The following is a 23,762-nucleotide window of genomic DNA, read 5'->3' as shown; positions in this document are numbered from 1 at the left end:
AGTCAGAAAAGCTCTCAAACGTATGCCGATGTCTTCGGGCTTGTTATGAGGCCAGACATGCTTTTTCTTTGGTTCACACATTTTGAAAGTGTAAAAATAAGTTGTTAGGTAAAGAAAAATTAAAAAGTTAAAATGTATTGTATATAGAATTTTTGTTAACAATCTTAAATTTCGAGTTAGATCAGTAAGGTGTTGAAAAAATAAATGAAAATTTATCGTTTTAGTCACATAAAAAATACCTCAGATAATTTTTTTTGTCACAGGGATCTTTATCATCAGCTGTATAGAAAGATTTTGTCATTCTGAGTTTATATTTTTCTGAATTTTTTTATTTTTAAGGTCGGTGTGTCCGTAAACCAAGCAAAATGAATGTAAGACCTGAAAAGCCATGTGTACAGGTTTATAAGAAGGGTGTGCACTGGGGGAAGTTTTAATGTCATGCATAAAATTAAGACAGTCATTTTATATAGAGAAAAATAATTTTATCGTATACCCCTGTATACCCTTTAAAAGATAAGTGCATCCTCTTCCAATTGTCAACGGGGGATAGGGAAGCCGAAGGCCCTAGTTTGATTTTTTGCGGTAAATGTAGGAAGCCCATTTCTTGTGTCCCCTGCCGTGATGTAGCTTGAATATCGCTAAAAGCAGCATAAAACCATAGACAATCAATCCAGTGGTCATGCGTATGGAAGTGAAACAATGTAAGTTTCAAATTAAGTTTGACAAGTTTATGATTAGGCAACTTTAAACAGAAATGAAAACAAGGACCATATTTCTGTTTTTGAGCTCATTTTTCAACAGGGAAAATGAAAACTAAAGTGTCCGGCTTTGATTATTATTAATTTTGTTTCAATTAACACCAGCTACATTCCTTTGGTAGATTCTTAAAATAATTTTTTTTTTAAAGCTCTCTTTGTATGACCTGAAATCAACTCAACAACATTTTGTAATGTTTGTATTTCTCCTGCATCCTCTCGTGTTTCCAAAGCAACTCTGAAATAACAGATTTTTAGATGACATGTGATTCACCAACTGGTGAAATATGCATGTTATTTATTAATTATAATTTCTTATTCTGGTTAAATATGAATGTTATATTAGTGGTTGGTTGGTTGGTTTGCTTGTTGATTAACGCCACACTCAGCAATCATGGCAATATTCCAGCTACATATATGACAGCAGTCTGTAAATGATCGAGTCTGGACCAGACAATCCAGTGATTAATATCATCAGCATCGATCCACACAATTGGGATCGATGACATGCATCAACCAAGTCAGCGAACCTGACCACCCAATCCCTTTAGTCACCTCTTACGACAATATTGCTGAGAGCGGCGTTAAACAACAAACAAACAAATAAAACAAAACGAATATAAAGTTATGTTATTTTCTAATATGTTCCCACTTTGTCAATGTTTGTTTGACTGACTCTGTGGTCTAGTAGAGCGGAAGTTAAGATTTCCAACCGCGGCATACCGAAAGATATTGTTTTTGGTTTGGTTTGTTGTTTTACGCCGTATTCAGCAATAATCCAGCTATATGACTGTGGTCTGTAAACAATCGAGTATGGACCAGACAATCCAGTGATTTACATCATGGACATCGATCCACGCAATTGGGATCGATGACATGCATCAACCAAGTCAGCGAGCCTGACCGCCTGATCCCGTTAGTCGCTTCTTATGACAAGTACAGTTGCCTTTAACGGCAAGCATGGGTTGCATAAGACCTATTCTACCCAGGTGGGGGTGGTGGAGATACAGGACAGGACATTATTCTGTCAGTGCAATGTGACGGTGCACATTGACATAAGACATACAAGTCTGAGAGACAATGTATGTTGTTATAGTGCTTTTGGGGATTCAGCTGGTGCAATCCATAAACAGAAATTTGACCAAAAATGTCATCTAAGTTATCATTTCCTGTTTGGTGTAAATATACAAATAAAATCATTATCTTATCAACAGGTGGTTACAAAATATACCAAACAGGACCCGTTCCACAAAGCGATCTTAGCGCTACGACTGTCGTAAGCCTATGTTAAAGTATGGGAGTTACGAACATCTTTGCACTAAATTGCTTTGTGGAACAGAGCCGTGGAAGGTTGTTACCATATTCGACGTCATAAGCGCCCTGCACTAATAAGCACCCATGGCATTAATCCCAATTAGCACCCCTTCCAATTGATCAATATACACAAGACTTATTTTTTTGCGTATAATACGCACTCGTGTGTTATATGTACCCTTCATTATGGGCAATTAAATTCTTGAAAATATATCTGTCGTGTATACATGGTATAATACACACAGACTTTTCTGTTGTATCATTTCAGGCTGTTAGCATAAACCACAAAATTAACTATCTTTCAACTGATTTTTTTTCACCAAAATTTCACCAAGAGCCCCTCATTTCTAATTTTGAGAGCACCCTGGGCGCTTATTGCGTCGAATACGGTAAGTGTATTTATGTAACTGATATGCAGTCAGCTGAGTCGGAGTCAGGCTCTTCTCAGACATTGTGGTTTTTTTAGGAGATAAACATGCTGTGTAACCCTGCTCTACATTGAAAACACAGTCGGTGTTGTCTCCATTCTACCATGACAAAATTAACAGCAAACTCTTTGGTGTTAACCAAGATACTGTAAATCTGGAAATTAAAGTGTCGCGAAATTAATACGACTGCTGACCCTAGCCAAAAATGTGACTCAATATCAATGCGACTCCCCCAACCCAATCCCCAGTGGAATGATACACACACTTATCTTATCAAACCTTACCTTTATCCAATCAAACAACAATTAGCACAGCTTATTAGCACTGAGTAGAGCACTTTCCTAAAAAACAACAGACTGTTTATTATATGTTTATCATATTTTCTTGAGTATAGTGTGCACTTTTTTTCCAAAAAACACAGCTGTGTAGAAGGGGGTGCGCATTATACACACCACAATGAGTTTTGATCTTTTTTTCCCCCAAAGCTAAGACACTACCTTGAGCATGTAACACCAGAAATACCATTGTCTGGTTATAAAAAAAGTGTTCATTGTATATCTGGACTTATGTTTGTAACTTATTTCATTGAATGCATTCAAAATTCCCTTTAATATTGTTTTAATTAATTTCGGCAAAATTGTGTGTGAAGCAATCAGAAGATTGCACAACTCACCGTTATTAACAGCAACCACACAAGCCGTACAAGGTTTAGTTCTACAGCGCATGACCCTATTGTGACATCACACTGCCCCTTGTGATGCAGAAAATGTGACATCACAGTTGGCTGTAGAAAAGCTCCAAATTTCAAGGTCGCTGTGGTCCCTTAAACTTGAAATAAATTCTCTTCAGTTGTTTTCTATCCAAAATGTATTGCCATGCATACATTGAATATTGTAGTATCTGCAAACCTCCATTTTGTAACAAATAACTGTAATATTATTATTTATAAATGCCTCCAGACAATGACTGACAAAGAAGTACTTTTAATAATGTCAGCTTCCACGATGATGTGGCTGTCAATTAGACTGTTTCAATCAGAGGTGGTAATTATGATTTGATACCTCTGTTTGACCAATCAAAATCGTTTTTCAAATTCATGGTAGAATGCTTTATAAATAAAGAAATAAAAGGTCCTTGTCTTGCTTGCTTTTGTCTTCAACTAAGTGTATTGTGTCTTGGGTTTGATTCTGCAAAAGGATACATGTTTCATGTATTAAATTGTATTTAACTTATAGGTTTACAGAGTGTTGAACGAAAACTTATATAAATATTGAATACAATGATTTTTGTTTTTTATATTTATTTTAATGTTTTTACTTCTAATTTTACCATTGACATGTCATTCCCAGAACATACTTTCTATCATTTTCTGTTTTGTTTTTTTATTCAAATGACTGTAACAACACCACTTTGAAAAAAACATTTTGTGAATTGTTTTCATTTTGACATTGTTGGATAGATTTAAGAATAATTTTTTTTAAACCAAATAATTAAAAAAAGAGGCCTTATTATTTAGACACCTGCAATTCTAGGTTCCCAACTTCCCACAGCTTTGAAGATATTAGGGCCTCAAAGATCATTGCGTTGCTACATTTAAGATTGTCATGCACAGCGGGATATAGCCATGCTTATGGACTTCAACCCAGCTGCTTGTGAAGACAAACATCATTGACTTTTGATAAGAGGGTAAAGACAAAATTTATACAGGTGTTGATCGGGGAAGAATACTGAACGGGGAAGATTATTGAACAAAGACCTTTTAACTCTCGACTTGTCAGCTACAGAATTTATTGTTAAAAATATTGCTTTAGACAAATGCAGTACGAAAAGGACCACTTGACCTTTGGAGCAGAGCAATGTCTTATTATAAGGATGTATGTGGGAGCGAGAGGGTTATATAACCCCCAAACATTCCTGGTAGACATTGTTTAGCTATAAGCAGTAATTTCATGACTCCCGTGTCATCTTTCGCATTTTGAAGAACATTGCACATGCTATCTCTCGGAATGTAGTGGAGATATGACAGTAAAGACCGAATGCAAATATTACCCCTGCCATGTGTCAATATACGTATCAGGCTTTAATCATAGGGGAAATCTCAACATGGTTCGCTGCCAAAAATGGCTTATCAAGTTACCGCTTTATAAAGGTTTTCTTCCTCAAAATTACAGATAAGTGTGATGATAGGCTTGTTAAAATAATGTTCCTGTCTCATTTCCCACCTGCATATTTATTTTATTTTATTTTATTTTATTTTATTTTATTTTATTTTATCTTATTTTATTTTATCTTATTTTATTTAAATTTATTATTTATTTAATTTAATCATTTTTGTTTTATTAAATATTTATTTATTTATTTTTCAAAATTTATTTATTTATTTTTTAAATTTTATTTTTATGACTCTTTCTAAAGGACTTTTTCAACTTGAATTTGTTTTTGGACTGGTTTCGCCTTGCCCATGTCTTGCCATATTTTGTGTGTCATAGTTGCAGGAAAACACAGTCGGGGTCAACATGACCTCGGCCCACATCTTCAGACTTCATGCTGCAGGGGGCATGGTAGAAGAGGTCCTATGGTATATTAGAATCAGGTTCACTTCAATATATGTTTAAACTTTGAAAACTTTTGAAAAAAAGTCACAAGAAACAAGACTATATCTGTCTATAAGTCATGCATAGGGTAACAACTCATGTCTTACATTTCTGTACACCAGATACACACATGTTGCAAGGTGAAATGCGAAAAATAAAACAAACAAGGGTCATTACTGATGTAAAATGTGTCAGGATAACACAAAGACCTTTTCATCATGTTGTTTGTGTTAGACAGAGATGTAGGTCAGTCAACCCCTTCTTTATTCTATAGGGTCAACTTGTACAGGTTTCATAAAGCATGTGTCATCCCCACTCTTTCCATCCTGGCTCTTCAGGGGTGTGTGTAGGGGGAAGTGTTCTACATACTGACTCAGTCATTCCATGGAGGCTCTTAAGGGGTGTGTGTAGGGGGAAGTGTTCTACATACTGACTCAGTCATTCCATGGAGGCTCTTCAGGGGTGTGTGTAGGGGGAAGTGTTCTACATACTGACTCAGTCTTTCCATGCTGGCTCTTCAGGGGTGTGTGTAGGGGCAAGTGTTCAACATACTGACTCAGTCTTTCAATGCTGGCTCTTCAGGGGTGTGTGTAGGGGCAAGTGTTCTACATACTGACTCAGTCATTCTATGCTGGCTCTTCAGGGGTGTGTGTAGGGGCAAGTGTTCAACATACTGACTCAGTCATTCCATGGAGGCTCTTCAGGGGTGTGTGTAGGGGCAAGTGTTCTACATACTGACTCAGTCATTCCATGGAGGCTCTTCAGGGGTGTGTGTAGGGGGAAGTGTTCTACATACTGACTCAGTCTTTCCATGCTGGCTCTTCAGGGGTGTGTGTAGGGGCAAGTGTTCAACATACTGACTCAGTCATTCCATGCTGGCTCTTCAGGGGTGTGTGTAGGGGCAAGTGTTCTACATACTGACTCAGTCATTCCATGCTGGCTCTTCAGGGGTGTGTGTAGGGGCAAGTGTTCTACATACTGACTCAGTCATTCCATGCTGGCTCTTCAGGGGTGTGTGTAGGGGCAAGTGTTCTACATACTGACTCAGTCATTCCATGCTGGCTCTTCAGGGGTGTGTGTAGGGGCAAGTGTTCTACATACTGACTCAGTCATTCCATGCTGGCTCTTCAGGGGTGTGTGTAGGGGCAAGTGTTCCACATACTGACTCAGTCATTCCATGCTGGCTCTTCAGGGGTGTGTGTAGGGGCAAGTGTTCCACCTGACTCAGTCATTCCATGGTGGCTCTTCAGGGGTGTGTGTAGGGGCAAGTGTTCTACATACTGACTCAGTCATTCCACGGTGGCTCTTCAGGGTGTGTGTAGGGGCAAGTGTTCAACATACTGTCTGACACTGATTAATGTGTAGGGAATAATGGCAAGTTACAGTACCATGTGAAAGTGGTTTAGTTTGCAATTGGCGCCAACTTCAAGAATGATTTGAAAACAAAATAAGCAACTTACAAAAATGATTGGCCTGGTTTCAGGAACATATGGCCAAAGAGCCCATATTGCTAAAAAGTGAAGGTAATTTTTTTTTGTGGCAGTGGAGCTCTCGCACACTGAATCAGATGTAAGCAAAATAGTATGTCATGTTTGTTTTTATTTCTTGGTGCAATTTCTGGTTGGCAGGTGGCAAAAAATAAACATTCCAGATTATATTTTCTTCATAGCAAATTCTTACAAAACTTTGCACATCTGTTATTTTATTCATACCTCAATGGACTGAAAAATACACAGTCAATTCTTATAATTAAATTCAACAGGGAATACATGTGTTACCAAGGACAGTTGCACATCAGGTGATTGTTTAATTCATGCACAAAAGTTGACACGCCCACAAAGTCAGTAGCCAATAAAAGGAGACTAGGATCAATACAAAGTTCTGTAACGAACCGGAACATATATGTCTGGGAGAAGGCGGCTGTTTCAAATGTTTCATTGGGAAATGAATGTAATAACACAATGAAAATATAAACACTCTCACTCACTCACTCACTCACTCACTCACTCACTCAACCACTCAACCACTCAACCACTCACTCACTCAACCAATCACTCAACCACTCAACCACTCACTCAACCAATCAACCAATCAACCACTCACTTAACCACTCAACCACACACTCAACCACACACTCAACCACTCATTCAACCACTCACTCAACCACTCAACCAATCACTCAACCACTTCTTCACTGAACCACTCTCACTCAATCACTTACTCTACCTGTGAAGATCTGGGGTAGAATAGGTCATCAGCAACCCATGCTTGCTGTAAAAGGAGACTATGCTTGTCGTAAAAGGCGACTAATGGGATCGGGTTGTCAGGCTCGCTGACTTTGTTCATGCATGTCATCGATCCCAATTGCGTGGATTATTCACACTGAGCAGTATTATTTTACTTCATGTTGATCGATTGGCTAGTTTCATGCCACTTGTTTTTGTGGTTACCGAAACAGCCCAAACTATATATAACTCTCTGACAGGGCTCTCAACTTAATAAATTAATTCACTCACAACAGATTATATGCTAGCTAGTAAATTTATTTCTTAGTATTGTCTTTCTTGTCAATCAGGGATTTTTTGGGTTGGTTAAAGCGTTGGTCCTGAAACATATGGGATTCCATACAATTCCTGGAATATTGCTGAAGGAGGCATAAACCCAGCTCATGTGTTCCTGAATGTATCTGTGTTCATTAAGCTACTCAAACCTTCTTAAGTCACTTTGCATACTAGCCTAAGTCAATGAAGATCCGGGGTAGAATAGGTCTTCAGCAACCCATGCTTGCCGTAAAAGGTGACTATGCTTGTCGTAAGAGGCGACTGATAGGATCGGGTGGTCAGGCTGGCTGACTTGGTTGATGCATGTCATCGATCCCAATTACGTGGATTGGTGCTCATGATATCAATCACTGGATTGTCTGGTCCAGACTTGATTATTTACAGATCGCCGTCATATAGCATATAGCTGGAATATTGCTGAGTGCGGCGTTAAACAACTAACAATCACTTACTCAACCACTCACTAAACCACTCACTAACTCAACCACTCAACCACTCACTAAACCACTCACTAACTCAACCATTCAGCAACACATGTGTACTTGCTTTGCCTGTTAGTGTTTATTGCCTAACTTCTTTGATAGGCATTTAGAAGTTGGAGTACTAAGTAAGGATAAGAATTTCTCTTGCTTGATAACGGTGTTAGAACCTACACCGAAATGTCGCTCTTAACTGTAATAAAGAAGTTGTTCATCCATAAATTCTTATCCTTATGAAGGGTGGCTGTTGTATCAAGTCAGAGGCAATAACCAGATCTGAGACAGAAACCTTCCTCCTGTTACTGAAGTAGTCATTGTGTCAGGCAGGACGTATATATATGTAGAGAACAAGAGAGTGAACAATTTTAGAGTTCATTGACCTAACTTCCTGTCCTCTTGTCATGTTTCGGAAACTTAGCCAAGTGAAACAAGAGGCAACTGGAACAATATACACAGATATATTTACGTGAACATCCTATAGACTTACATAGACTTCCCAGGGTATCAGACAGTTTTATTTTAAGGATCTGCTAACTCAAAACTTCACAAATGTTATAACCTTCCCTGTTAGTGTGTTAGAAAGTCTGTTTGATCATATCAATTATTAGATACAAAAAAATCCTAAAATAATTTATCCTTCAACGTTATTGAAGTTGAACAATACATACTTAAGTAGTCAGTTATGCTGATAGAGGCTTGCCTGAAGTGTTTCAGGATTACATAAAGCCACTTCCTTGATTTTACCAAGTGGATGATAAGTTTGATTTTTTTATCACACCTGATAATGCTGACATATTGTTTTTTGATTACCATCTATTATTTATGTTTGTTTGGTCAATCCGCTGACGTACCACAGGTAAATCTAGCAGATTAACTGATTAAGTCCTGAAAATATTGTAGTAGAAATAACTTCTGCTGAAATAAAAGAATTCAATGTTGAGTTTGTTGTTCTGCAGGGGCGCAACAAGGCGAAATTTTAAGTGTAAGCAAAACCAATTTTATCGGGCCCTGTTAGCTCCCCAAGGAATGTAAAAAAATAAGATACTCTTAAACCGTTTATGTTAGATTTTTATATATATGATGACAACTGAAATATGAACATTAACACGAATCGATAATATTACTTTTATGTGATTTTTCATGTTCATTCGTATATATGTAATGGTTATTTATTTTGTCATATTTTTACGCGAGCCGTCTTGTCATTCTAATGAAAATATTTATGTGAGTGCGGTTTGCTGACATCACAAACCATCTACCACCAAAATCCTGAAGCGCATGAAGATTCTGATTTTCAAGTTAGACAATGAATATCATGTTCGACCATGTAGAGTTTGAATTTAACATCTACTGCATAGATGGTAAATTGAGGTTTACTTCTAAACAAATTGCTTTTCTGCTGCAATGGCATTTTCGACCGTGATACAAAAAGGTTGGTCGGTTTAAGGACTGAGCATTTGGAGGGTGATGAGGACTGGAATATTTTAGTGGGTTGTTGGAGAGTTGAGGTATTATGGAACAGGGGAGGAACAGTTTATCCAACAACTGACACATGGCATTATCTGTGACCTGATGGCTAAATATTGATAACATGTCAATATACGGTCAAGCACCATTTTGTTGAACTCTGATGTGTCGAACCTATGGTTGTCTTGAAGTTAAAGCATGCATGGTCACTGCATATTCCTTCTTTATTCATCATTTTCGGTTATGTTGAACCTCAGATAACTTGGAGTATTTAATTAGGTCACTTCAACTTGGACACAATAGTGTTTGACTGCATCAGGACCACCTCCCTAGTCTTGTGGTAGAGCGTCTGCCCGGAGAGCGGAAGGTCTGGGGTTCAATCCCCGACCGTGTCATACCAAAAACGTTAAAAGATGGTACTTGTTGTTACCCTGTCTGGCGCTCGGCATTAAGGGACTAAAACAAAGACTGGTCTGCTCGGTGTCAGTATACTGAGTCTGAGTGGGATATTCATGTTAAGCTGCGGCATGGTATCTCAGTGAGCTAGCACTATAAATCGGCATCAGTCCGGACTAGTACAAGCAGCCACACACACACACACATATACGTGCATGCACGTCGCTATATAAGTGCAATAATCTTGGATGCGATGTTAAACCCCATTTCACCTCACCTTGACTGCATCAACATTTGTCATCAATACCAGGCCAGATTTTGACAGTTTTGACATATGTCATGAGATGATACATACTGATAATGAATGCTACTACAAATTGGTCTTTACTATTCCTTTTTCTATAAAATATACCTTTGTTAAATAGACCTGTTGGTACTGATGCATGTAATTTTTAGTCTTTTACTTTGTATCAGAAAAGTATTAGAGTTACCTCCCTTAATTCCATAACAATTTAAGTACCAATCAACAGATCTATCTTTCATGGATTAGAAAAATAAATATATAAATACAAAAGAAAGAAAGAGTTTGAAGACATGAAACTTGGATAAGAACCTCTTTATTGTTTGTAATGACATTCCAAGGCTATTACTTGCCCTTCATCAAGTGTGTAATGAATGAAGGACAAGAAGTAGCCCTGAAAAGTCGTTACAAACAATAATTTATTTGATTTGATTGTTTGTTGTTTAACACCACACTCAGCACTATTCCAGCTATATGTCGGCGGTCTGTAATTAATCGAGTCTGGACCAGACAATCCAGTGACTGATATCATGAGCATCAATCCACGCAAGTGGGATACGATGACATGCGTCAGCCAAATCAGCGAGCCTGACAACCTGATCCCTTTAGTCGCCTCTTACGACAAGCATAATCGTCTGTTACGGCAAGTATACAAACAATAAACAGGGTGTTATCCATGTTATCTATGTTATCCATCTGATCTGTGTGATGTGCATGTGCATTCGTGTATCGCAGCACGTAGCAAAAATTCAACTATTCGACGTGGGCATGTTATAATCGATCTGGGCCATACAATCCAGGGATTGATATTGTGAGTAACTATCCATGCCAACGGGGTAGGATAAAATTCCACAAACCAACGAAGTCACTGAGCCTGACAACCTGAGGCATTACGTCGCCTGTTATGACCAATAAAACCTGTAAAGCTGCACTTTATTTGATGAATTTCAGTTATCGATACATTTATATCATCACGTTTACATTTGTCCTTGGCTACAGTTTTCAAGACAGTTTAAGTGTAACATACAAGTATGAACAAAACATATGGAACGTCATAACAATGTACATCTGTTGGAAACTATATGTACATGTGTGAGAGGGTTGGGGTTAACACCACTTTGAATGATATTTCATTTACATCGTGGCGAGTCAGCATTGTGTAGTGTTTGTTTGTGTTTCCGCTTTACACCACATTCAGTAATAAACAGCTGTATGACGACAGCCTGTACATAGGCGATTAACTATTTGATATTCTGGGGTGATGGGGAGATGGGATTACTGTATTCGATGTAATAAGCGCCCAGGGCGCTGTCAAAAATAGAAATATGGGGGCTCTTATGAGAATATTATTTTGGTGAAAAAAACAGATTTGAAAGATAATTTTCGTGGTTTATGCTGACAGCCTGAAATGTTTATAATATACAACAGATGTATTTTTCCAGAATTTATTTGCCCATACTTAAGGGTGCATATAACACACGAGTGCGTATTATCGGAAGGGGTGCTAATTGGGATTGTTCACTAGCCAATATATTAGCATATATCACCGTGGGCGCTTATCACGTTATTTATCACGTATCAAGCTTATTACGTCAAATACGGTATATTAAAAAAAATTGTCCCTTGAAATTCATGAAAAAAATTATTATGCTTCAGACTGTTGAAAAAATAAGAAATTGCCTGCTGCAAAAATTACATTGTTGCAAGGTGTTTTTCTTAAAAAAGAATTCAGGCTCAAAATTTTAAATATACAAATCCCTAATCAAGTCTGGACCAGACAATCCAGTGATTGATATCATGAGTAACAAAATACTAACAATCCACGCCATCAAACAAGTCACCCGGGCAATTAGGTTGCCTCTTATGACTGGCAGAGGTTGCTGGGGACAAATTCTAACCCGGAATATGCATTGGGACCTGTCAGATGTGATGAGACCTCTCATTATATCCTTGTCATCCAGACATGATGTTAAGCTGATTAATAACTTAAATTTGACTTTAAACTTGATTTATTTTGTTGATATAAGTGAGGTGTATTTAAGTTTCATGTCCTAATTGTTTATTCCCTGTGTAAATCTTCCTGTTACAGTTGCTTGATTTATTCACATCGTGCAGCTGTCAACACGTCATACAAGCCTTTTAGTTTGATTAATGTCATAACCTTATGTGTCTAGGATCATTCTTTCACTGGGAATTTCAGGTCTTTTCATATGAATTATGAATGTGTACAAACTAGGGCTGGGATGAGTCCAAATTTACAACCAGGTACCCACCCCCCTATTACCCGACCCTACCCGGGTGCACGCTGCAGAGATAGATACAAAATATCTGATTGGGAATAGTTTGACTGTAGCCCTGGACAAAATGTATAAGTTACACGTATAAAACAATCTGGTCATGCAATCACGGAAGTTGACTGAAGTTTTATCTTTATTCAAACATAAGAAGAAATGGGTCCATAGTCAGAAAGAAATGCGAACATCAGTGACTTGTAGTGTAACCATATACAGTTGTAGATCATTGTCATTAAACAATATATCACATGACTAACCACGGGTCCGGGTAGTCCTGTTGGTACCCGGGTCCTTCTCAGTACCCACCCGAACCCAGTACCAAAGTTACCAGTCCCAGCCCTAGTTGGTTGGTTGGTTGGTTGGTTTGTTGTTTAACGCCGCACTCAGCAATATTCCAGCTATATGACGGCGGTCTGTAAATAATCGAGCCTGGACCAGACAATCCAGTGATTAATATTATGAGCATCACTCCATCCACGCAATTGGGATCGATGACATACATCAACCAAGTCAGCGAGCCTGACCACCCGATCCTGTTAGTCGCCTTTTCCGACAAGCATAGTCACCTTTTACGGCAAGCATGGGTTGCTGAAGACGTATTCTACCCCGGAATCTTCACGGGTCCCCAGCCCTTGTACAAACTCAGTGTTGAAGATACCTGCCTGCCCGACAGTCTGAGATGACAGCAGTCAGTTTTGAAAAGTTGCACACTCGATGGTAGGGGGAAAAAGTTACTAAGTTGACAATCCACTGGTTTATCATTATTATCTGAGAACTATCATTAAACAGTACTCTTCTTGTGTTTACCCCATTGTTACTTTTGTTTGTTGACTGCCTCCATGGCCCTGTGGTTGAGCGTCCGCCCAGAGAGCGGAAGGTCCGGGGTTCAATCCCCGGCAGCGTCATACCAAAAGACTTTAAAAGATGGTACTTGTTGTTACCCTGTCTGGCGCTCGGCATTAAGGGGCTAAAACAAGGACTGGTCGGCTCGGAGTCAGTATACTGTGTCTGAGTGTGGTATTCATGTTAAACTGCGGCATGGTATCTCAGTGAGCTAGCACTATAAATCGGCATCAGTCAGGGCTATTACAAGCAGCCACACAAACACACACACACACACACACACACACACACATACATGTTGCTATATAAGTGCAACAATCTTGGACACGACGTTAAACCCCATTTCACCTCACCTCACCTTTTGTTTTTTAGTCTAGAAAATTCTGGACTGGTAACATTTTATCTGGTCTGGTAACGTTGCAATGTTGCCAGTCCGACTGTGTGACTGAAATTTGGGTAAATTTTAAACACTGACTCACTCGCATAATTTTGATTGTAAATTGACTGCGTCGTAATTGAACACTTAATACACTTCCTTATTTATTGATATGATAAAAAATGTCTCATTTAATGTTCATTCATAGTTCCTCAAGCTCAATACATGGGCGTTTTGTACCTAGGGATAAAATTAAGAGGATATCACGTCTATTTTTCCTGCTATCATTTAATAATATGTAGAACACCTTGAAGATCCGGGTAGAATCCCAGCAACCTGTGTTGGTCGTAAAAGGTGACTAAATGGATTGAGTTGCCAGGTCAGGCATGGTGACTTGCTTGACTGCATATCAGTGTGTCCCAATTTGGTGGATTGATGCTCATGATATCTGTCACTAGTCCAGACTTGATTATTTGAAGACCCCAATCACATAGCTGGAATATTGCTGAGTGTGACATTAAATAAATAGCAAACAAACAAAAAATAATAATATATACAGTGATTTAGGCACCAAATCTATACAGGTCAATGATGTGGATCAAACAAATGTAATAAGTCAATGGCAAAAGTCAATAAATCAAATCAACAAAAATCAGGACAAACCATAACAGATCAATGCAATACTGTTCATGATTGGCTGGAAATATACCATCTGACCAATAAAACATTGCGATAAGAAAAGCCCTTGACAAAGTCACTATAGCTCCTGACAGTGTTTCCCTGTGATACAGAAAGTTAGGATGCAAAGACATGTGCTGCTCAAAATTTAAATGACAAATTTTGATGGCAGTACATTGTTTTATTAAATTGAAATTGTATGTAGTAGGGCTGGGACAAGTCCAAATTGACTACCCGGGTACCCGGGTATCCAGTAAAACCCTGCGGCTGAATACCTGGTAGTGTTGATACAACTTGTTGGAAAAGGGGGTATCTACTCTGGGATCACATCGTTACATACTTGTACCAGTGAATGCAAGTGAATGCAAATCTTTCATAAAGCAATATGTCTTTGGGAGTCATGTTATCCTGTTAAAAACAGCACAAAGCCCCTTCTGTATCCTCGCTTGACTCGGTTAAGGAGGTGTTTGTCATTGATATGTACTTCATATTCTATTCAGTTTCTCATGTAAGCACCTGCAAATAATGTTAGTCAATACTTCCACCCCACTGCCCTACTTAATGTGCCGTATTCAACGTAATAAGCGCCCAGGAAATTAGAAATAGGGGGCTCTTATTAGAATGTTACTTTGGTGGAAAAAACAGAGTTGAAAGATAAATTTCGTGGTTTATGCTGACAGTCTGAACTGTTTATTAGGACAGATACATTTTTCCAGAATTTAATTGCCCATAATTAAGGGTGCATATAACACACGAGTGTGTATTATACACAAATAAATAAGTCTTGTGTACATTGATAAATCGAAAGGGGTGCTAATTGGGATTGTTCACTAGCCAATATATTAGCATATATCGCCGTGGGCGCTTATTACGACGAATACCGTATGTACAGTTGGAGTATCTTAAATTCCACTTCCTTGTACCGGTAGATCCCCAAAGTCATACCTTTGTGTGACCTGATCACCCATACAATCTGTGAATGGAAATGTCTGTCCCAAGATTACAATCAGGTGTCAACTGTATAGTGACAGACATTATTTGATGTTTACTGGTTCAATGTTGACTCAGCTCAACACACAACAAACTGAAGGTAATTGTAAGTCAGTATGTTGAGAATTGACATTGATATATTTTTTGCGTTTCTGGATGTGTAAACATATGTACTTTTTCAACTCTATTAACCAGGAACCAGTCATCCGCTAGTGTGCTCAACCTCATCTTTTTGGTTTATGCAAACAAAAACACAAAAAATGGCTTTTACTAGATAATGAAATGCAGTGAATAAATAAATAAATTTATTTATTTTGTTCTAATCAATATACTTCCCTGTATAAATGTGACTCACGGTTTAGTGATCTGTTCGAGTGACAGGGTGCATGAGAAGTCTTCACTTTTAAGTGTTGGCAGTGGGAGAGAGTTATGGCTCATTGTCATTACAGCTTATTTTATTTACAAATATAGCCTCCGCTTGGATTTTGTATTGAGATTAGATATTTTTTCATCTTCAGGTGCAAAACCAGACATGTTTTTCTGTAAAAATATGAGCCTGAATTTTTTTAAGATACACACCTTGGAACAATGTAATTTTTGTGGCAGGCAACTTTTTCAAACTTCGGAAGCATTTTTTTTTACAAGAAATTTCAGGGACAATTTTTATTTTTCCATAAAATCCCAGACACCACACCAAAAATATCACTTGGTCTGTCCCTACTCCCTAAGCCAGCAAATATTTTCATATCACCCCTGTTCAAGGCAAACAAGATATGCCTAAGCTTGTAGTTTGGACTATTGTTACAGTGCAACATTATTACAACTTATGGTTACATGAAATAGAATTTATCTGTATAAACTGTGATAAAATGTTTCTTTCAATCTGAAAGGGCCTCAGTATGTTCACTAGTGTTATCCTCTATAAATATATGATGTTGACACCGAAGAATAACCAGTCTCGAATATCCAGTGGGCGTGACAGGCAAAATAGTTGTAAAAATGGGAATGGATCACTGAAAAAGAGTGATGACACCAGGTTTTTGTGAAAAGGGTAGGTCATGTCCTGCCCTACAGGTAGCACCCGCCACCATGGATTCCGTTGAGATTGTTTTCAGTTATTCACACTGAACAGTAGGGCTGGGACGGGTACTCGGGTCGGATGGGTCCTGAGTAGGACCCGGGTACCCACAGGACTACCCAGACCTGTGGTCAGTCACAAGATATGTTGTTTAAAGTCAAACATTATCTAGGACTGTCTGTTTTAACTACAAGTCACTAATGTTTGCAGTTCTTTCTGACTACTTTGCCCATTCCTTCTGACTTTTATATGTTTGAATAAAGATAAAACTTCAGTCAACTTCATTGTATACACCAGATCATTTTATACGTGTGTCTAAACACAATTTGCCAGGGCTACGGTCAAACTTTTCCCAATTGGACAGTTTGTACCTACCTTTTGAGACCTACAGCGGGTATCCGGGTAGGGTCGGGAAATAGGGTGGGGGGTATCCGGGTAGTAAATTGTGCCAGGGCTGGGACGGGTACCCGGGTACTCAGGTTGGGTGGGTATTGAGCAGGACCCGGATACCCACATACTACCCGGACCCGTGCTTAGTCACGCGATATATTTAATCTTTGAAAGGCATTTAGAAGTGATACACATAAGGAAGAGAATTTATGGATGTCAGTTATCTGTCAATTGATGTCAATTATCCCTTGTTAAGTTTCCACCTTTGTTATCTTATTTCTGTTTTGTTGTCCTTACATATAAATATATATTCTCTGCCTCATAGCATTCATTCACCTGATGAAGGAGTAAGCATATACTCCGAAACGTTGTGTTCCTCATAATAAAGGAGTTGACATCCATAAATTCTCTTCCTGACGTGATATATTGTTTTAAGACAAAAATTATCAAGAACTCTGTGAATACACTACAGGTCACGACTGTTCACATTTCTTTCTGACTATTCACACATTCCTGACTTAAATATTTTTGAATAAAGATAAAACTTCAGTCAACTTCAGTTATGCATGACCAGATTGTTTTATAGTGTACCTAAATACTCTTTGCAAGGACTCTTGTCAAACAATTCCCTATCGGACATTTTGTACCAACCTCTTAGGACCTACAGCAAGTACCCGGGTAGGGTTGGGGAATAAGGGTTGGGTACCCGGGTCGTAAATTTGGACTCTTCCAGCCCTAAGTTGTGTCTAGCTCAACAGAATGCTCACTGACCTCCTTCTATTTTCAGTGAAAAGTTAGATTAACTTGTCTAGATTGTCTGGAAACTACCGATCTCAGAAAGAGTTATTCCCTGTGACCAGCGGACTGCCTTAATCTAACTATGCTTGTGTTTCAGTTGTGTTTTCTCTTTTTTTTGCAGTTGTGGACAAATATGAGGAAGTTCTGAAAAAACAAAAAGAAAACGAAGCCAAGGTGAGCAGAATGAGTCATTGTCCCTCTTGTGTTCAAAGTTTAAGACACAAAATATTTAATTACTGACCAAGATATTTTTTCTAAGCTTTGTTTTCATTTCTGAGGACTGCTTCTGTGGTCTAGTAGTAAAGCAGCCCGGAGAGCGGAGGGTCCAGGGTTCGATCCCCGCACGCATCATACCAAAAGACGTTAAAAGATGGTACTTGTTGTTACCCTGTCTGGCGCTCGGCATTAAGGGGCTAAAACAATTTTTAAGGACTGGTCGGCTCGGAGTCAGTGTACTGTGTCTGAGTGGTGTGTTGATGTTAAACTGCAGCATGGTATCTCAGTGGGCCAGCACGATAAAATCGGCATCAGTCCGGACTAGTACAAGCAGCCACACTCATGCATCCACTTGGTTATAAACCTTGGCCGCGACGTTAAACCCCATTTGACCTTCCCTCACCTCATTTCTGAGGTAGTTGAAGTGAGGACAAATTAGACTTTCTTTTACCCATTGATATCAACTATACAATGCTTCGAAGTTTTCATCTGAACTTTGATTTTTTCATTATTAAACACCACCGTTCATGTACACCATTCATACAATGGTCACCACTATTTTGCCATTTTCGCCCAAGGGAATCAGTTTTCGCAGATAATGCAAAATGATTATTTTCTGGTATTGACATTCCATATTTATATGTCATTTGGTCATGTATTCCAGTATTACTAATATTATGTCTTATTGGGAAACTTTTCTGTCTAAGAAATGTATTTTAAATGGGTAAAAAAATCAGTATTCAGCTGATGAGTCTATTACAAACATAGATGAGGTTGCAATTCTATCAGCACTGAATCATTATTAAGGGCCATGGGCCAATTTTCAATCACGCACATTGAGACACCCAACGATAACACCGTATTCGTGCGTGCGTGATTCGCGTGCACCCTTTCAAGTTGAGATGATTGGTTCAACTGTGTCATATGGCCCTGTGACGCAGGTTTAGCATTATGCAGATGGCTGTTACAATGAATGCTTGTTCCACCCGTGACGAACAGGTCTGGTTGTTGATGAAATATAGTGATAGCTAAATAGACAGATTTTTTATTCATGCACCGATTGTCTTTAAATGTAATATCCAATCATGTATGACTGTTTAATAATCTAATACCAACTTTGACTGGAGTAGGTCCAATAGTTTTTCAGATATTGTAGTAAACGACGGTAGCTTAACTTACCTTCCAGACTATAGCTTACAACTTCCTTAACTAGGTTGTAGAGACATGGAGGTCGTAGCGTTTTTGTGAATCGCCACCCTGGTTTGTTTGTTGTTTTTTATCGAAAGCCACTCAGCATTATTCCAGTTATTTGATAGCGGTCTGTATATAATCAAGACTGGACCAGACAATCCAATGATTGACATCATGAGCACCAATCTACGCCATTGGGATACGATGACATGCATCAACCAGGTCAGCAAGCCTGACCACTTGATTCCATTAATCTCGTCTTAAGACAAGGTTGCTGAAGACCTATTCTAACCTGGAGAAAATGTTTCCTTTTGCAGTGATTAAACTCAATCTGGCATTGTGGTATTTTTGGTATATGTGCATTTCAATGTAAACAACTTAATGGTGGTAAGAAAAGAAGTCAAAGTTGATTTTTTTTGTGGCTGTGAGCAGGGGTCTGGAAAATTTAAAATCCCAATCGGACATTTGCATTTAGGCCACGCCCCCTTCAAACAGCGTATTTTCTTACGACTTTTCACACACATCACAAGTTGTTACGTACAGTGTTCCCTCATTATTGAGCGCTTAGGTTATAGCGCGGTAAAGCATGGCTCCCAAAATTTACTAACATTTTTAGTAAACTCAAGTTTTCCAATGACACGATGTTTTCCCCCATCTAAGAAAACATTATCAGCTAGCTGATCACCGCGATCACGTAACACCGGAAATACCAGTCAACAAATCCAAACTGAAGAACGCAATTTAATCCTATCATTATAATATCTGGTAATAAATTTAAAAAATTCACTGTTTATCTGGACTTGAGTTTGCAATATATTTGATTAATATTATTCAATATTCCATTCAATAATTATTATAATGTTTACAATAATTTTGGTGAAATCGTATGCAAAGTGATCGGTAGATCGCACAACTCACCGTTATTTACAGCAACCACGGTCAGATTACCGCTATTGACATCGTGATAATCGGGATTTGACACAGCATACACTCACAGCCCGATTATCACGATTATACAGAGATGCAACTCCTAAGTCATTATGCACCAAGGCCCATTCCACAAAGTAGTGTGACTGTGACGCAAGCCTGTCAGGGGCAGATCCAGCATTTTCAAAAGGGAGAGGTCCAAAATATCGAAATCCTCTCTCAGATAATTTTACTGCCTACAACATACATGTACTACATTTGGTTTTTAAAAGTGTGTGTGTGTTTGTGTGTGTGTTTGTGTGTGTGTGTGTGTGTGTGTGTGTGTGTGTGTGTGTGTGTGTGTGTGTGTGTGTGTGTGTGTGTGTGTGTGTGTGTGTGTGTGTGTGTGTGTGTGTGTGTGTGTGTGTGAGTGAGTGAGTGTGTGTGAGTGTGTGTGTGTGTGTGTGTGTGTGTGTGTGTGTGTGTGTGTGTGTGTGAGATATTACTCAACCCACACCTTCCGTCACGCTGCATTGGTTTCCTAGTCAGAGAACTTTTAAAAAGGCTGCTTTGCTCCAATTGTTAAAATAATCCAGGACGTGACGTTAAACCCCATTTCACCTCACCTCACCCATTGTTATAAAAACCGGTACTTCCTGATGCTACACAATAAAGCACTTGTTCAATAACAAGATGGCCGACCTTAGTCATCGCTGATGTCACTATCTAAGACTTCCATTGAAGCCATGTTTGTGTGTATTGACTACTGCAGAAATCAGTGTCATGATAAAAGGTTAAAATAATATTAAAAAAACAATTAAACTTATGGAGATATGAATATTCTAAGACAACAACCATGTTCAGACATTGTCAGTGTCTACTGATCCAACAACAACACTCACTCTCTCCAAAATACGGGGATTGATGCACTGAGGCGGTGGATTTAACGTCTCCTACAGTTTTCACGCATGACATGATCGACAAGCATGCTGATGACATTGTATAAATAAATCTTATTATTCTGGGTAATTTATTTAATTGCACGCTACATTGATCAACTACCAATCTAAATGTTTTTAACCATGGATATAACCATTGTTTCTGAGGAAAGTGTGAATAACCACATATAAAGTTATCTCACACTGCCCACCTTCATCCTGGTTGTGACAAAGTGACTAATTCCATTATTACAGTTTGTTTTTTTGTAAAGGATCAAAATTTAAATGCCTATGCCCTTTCCAGGAATTGATGACAATCTAATGATAAACTAATACGGTCCAAGGGCCCGTTCCACAAAGTGATCTAAGGGCTATGACAGTCGTAAGCCTGTGTTAAAGTATGGGAGTTACAATTGTGGTATATTTACATGCTAGTCATTGGCGCTATCTTGTATGCGCTATATTCCCGCCAATATATGATGATGTCATAGATATGACGTCATGGTTAACGCACGAGTGTGGGCAGTTGTGCAGTGGCGGTCCGATATACCAGACGTGAATGAGTGTTCTAATCATTATGCTTGTGTTGCGTTCTTGTATAAGTAAAGACTACCATCAGGGTAGTACATGACAACAATCATCTTAGCGCTAAGATTGCTTAGTTGAACGGGGCCCTGTTAGGGTAATTCTGATAATGTGTCTAAGGTGACGGAGGTTAAACAAACTGTGGGTTTCACAATGATTTCCTCGATTATTTCAGGGAACTCCCTCAACTGAAATTACTGTATGCTTATTTAAGAATTGACTTTGTGTGACTTCATTGGAGTATGAACCTTCATAAAGTGAGGGATAAACTGTATGAACGGCGGAACCTGCGACAATGTTCATACAATGTTTGGCCCTCACTCTATGAAGGTTCTAGGGATGGGACGAGTCCAAATTTACTACCCGGGTACCCACCACGCTATTACCCGACCCTACCCGGATACCTGCTATATGTCTCAAGACTTGGGTGTAAAAAGTCCGATTTGGAATAGTTTGACCGTAGCCCTGGTAAAATGTATTTAGATACACGTATAAAACGATCTAGTCATGCATACACTGAAGTTGACTGAAGTTTTATCTTTATTCAAACCTATAAAGGTCAGAAGGAGTGGGTCCATAGTCAGAAAGAAATGCGAACAATAGTGACTTGTAGTGTAACCATAGAGTTTTAGATATATTTTGTCAATAAACAATATATCACGTGACTAACCTTGGGTCCGGGTAGTCCTGTGGGTACTCTGGTCTTACTCCGTACCCACCCGACCCGAGAACCCGAGTTAATCGTCCCAGCCCTAGTTCCGACTCAAATGAACTCACACAGAGTGAAAGTCAATTCTTATAATTTTTTATATTATTATTTTTACCACAAAGGACATAGACATATTTAGCATGTGTGACTTCATGTTTACACCGACAGCCATGTACCACAACCAGCTGTATTGTGGAATAAAATAGTTCCTCATAACGAGAGGTGATATGAGCTTATCTATGTTCAACATGTTCAACAGGGACAAATTTTGTAGTTACAGTTACTGTAAACGAATGTACTCAAATAATATCCTCATTAGATAAGAAAGGTCTGTTAAGAACTACCTCAGTTAGTAAGTCACTATGACCGCGCATCGTAATGCATTTTCATCAAGGACAAGACATCAAAATGGCCGACATGATAAACGTGATGGGAGAGATTTCGGAAGTTGTTTTAATGAACCTGTTGGAGGTTACACGTTTTAGTCATTGTTCAACTGGCCAATTATTGAAAGATGATTATAAAGATGTGTCAAATAGATGCAAAGGTGAATTCATAGATTGCTGAAGACTGTCACTACCAGCCTAGACACGGATCGAGTCGGTACTACGATAGTTTGGATGTGCATCTCTTCACTTTGTTCATTGGGATGGGTCATAGCAAGGATATTCATGTTCAAGTTTAAAGGGTCTAAATGTTCAGAAAGAATGCTTCTGTGTGTATTTGTGCTAGGGAATTCCCAGGGGTTTCCCCAGGAATGTGGAAGTAGTCCGTCAGTTTTTACATCATTTCAAGAACACAGTCTCTTGAAAAACGTATGAACGTCACATTGTGTTGTTCATACACCTATGAACGACAATTTCGCGGTCATGTGACTGACCTCTCGTCCAATTGAAAAGATGTATATTGTGTAAACATCAAATCAAATAATTATATATTTTTAAATATACAGTAAACTACGGTTATAACGAACACGCTTATAACGAACTAACGGATATAACGAACTAACTTTTTAGTCCCGACTGTATGCTGTAGTTATGCTGTATATATGCTTATAACGAATTACGGTTATAACGAACTAAAATTAGTAGTCCCTTTGAGTTCGTTATAACCGAAGTTTACTGTATGTGAATATATTTTTTAAAGACACACAATGAAACCAAAACTGAAAATAGTTCCGATATAGATTCTTTTATATTATTGTTATGTACAATTGATCAATGAAGGATTATGTCGTAAAGCTGTTGTCCTTTATAGACAGATATAGCAAGCAATGAAGATTAATGTAAACTTAATTGAAAGAAGATGCCGAAGGAAAAAGAAATTGTGACAGATAATGTATGTGTAAATACTAGGGCTGGGACGGGTAACTCGGGTACCCAGGTCGGGTGGGTCCTGAGTAGGACCCAGGTACCCACAGGACTACCCGGACCCGTGGTTAATCATGTGATATATTGTTTATTGACAAAAATTAT

The 23,762-nt window shown here is 38.5% G+C and overlaps 1 protein-coding gene across 3 annotated transcripts in view; it reads left to right on the top strand.

Annotated features, from left to right (window-relative positions):
• Window positions 1–23,762, top strand: part of LOC124143387 (shootin-1-like) — a 53,076-nt gene that overhangs the window by 1,446 nt on the left and 27,868 nt on the right. For all 3 annotated transcript variants that reach the window (XM_048392068.1, XM_048392067.1, XM_048392066.1), the window contains exon 2: window positions 17,864–17,916. In XM_048392068.1, the coding sequence (XP_048248025.1) occupies window positions 17,864–17,916 (53 nt within the window). The remainder of the gene's footprint in view (window positions 1–17,863; window positions 17,917–23,762) is intronic.

This window comes from Haliotis rufescens, unplaced genomic scaffold (assembly GCF_023055435.1).
Source record: "Haliotis rufescens isolate VD_foot unplaced genomic scaffold, xgHalRufe1.0.p SCAF_108, whole genome shotgun sequence".
NCBI classification, from domain to species: domain Eukaryota; kingdom Metazoa; phylum Mollusca; class Gastropoda; order Lepetellida; family Haliotidae; genus Haliotis; species Haliotis rufescens.
The sequence above is the reverse complement of the archived record's forward strand: the minus strand, read 5'-3'. Positions and strand labels throughout refer to the sequence as shown.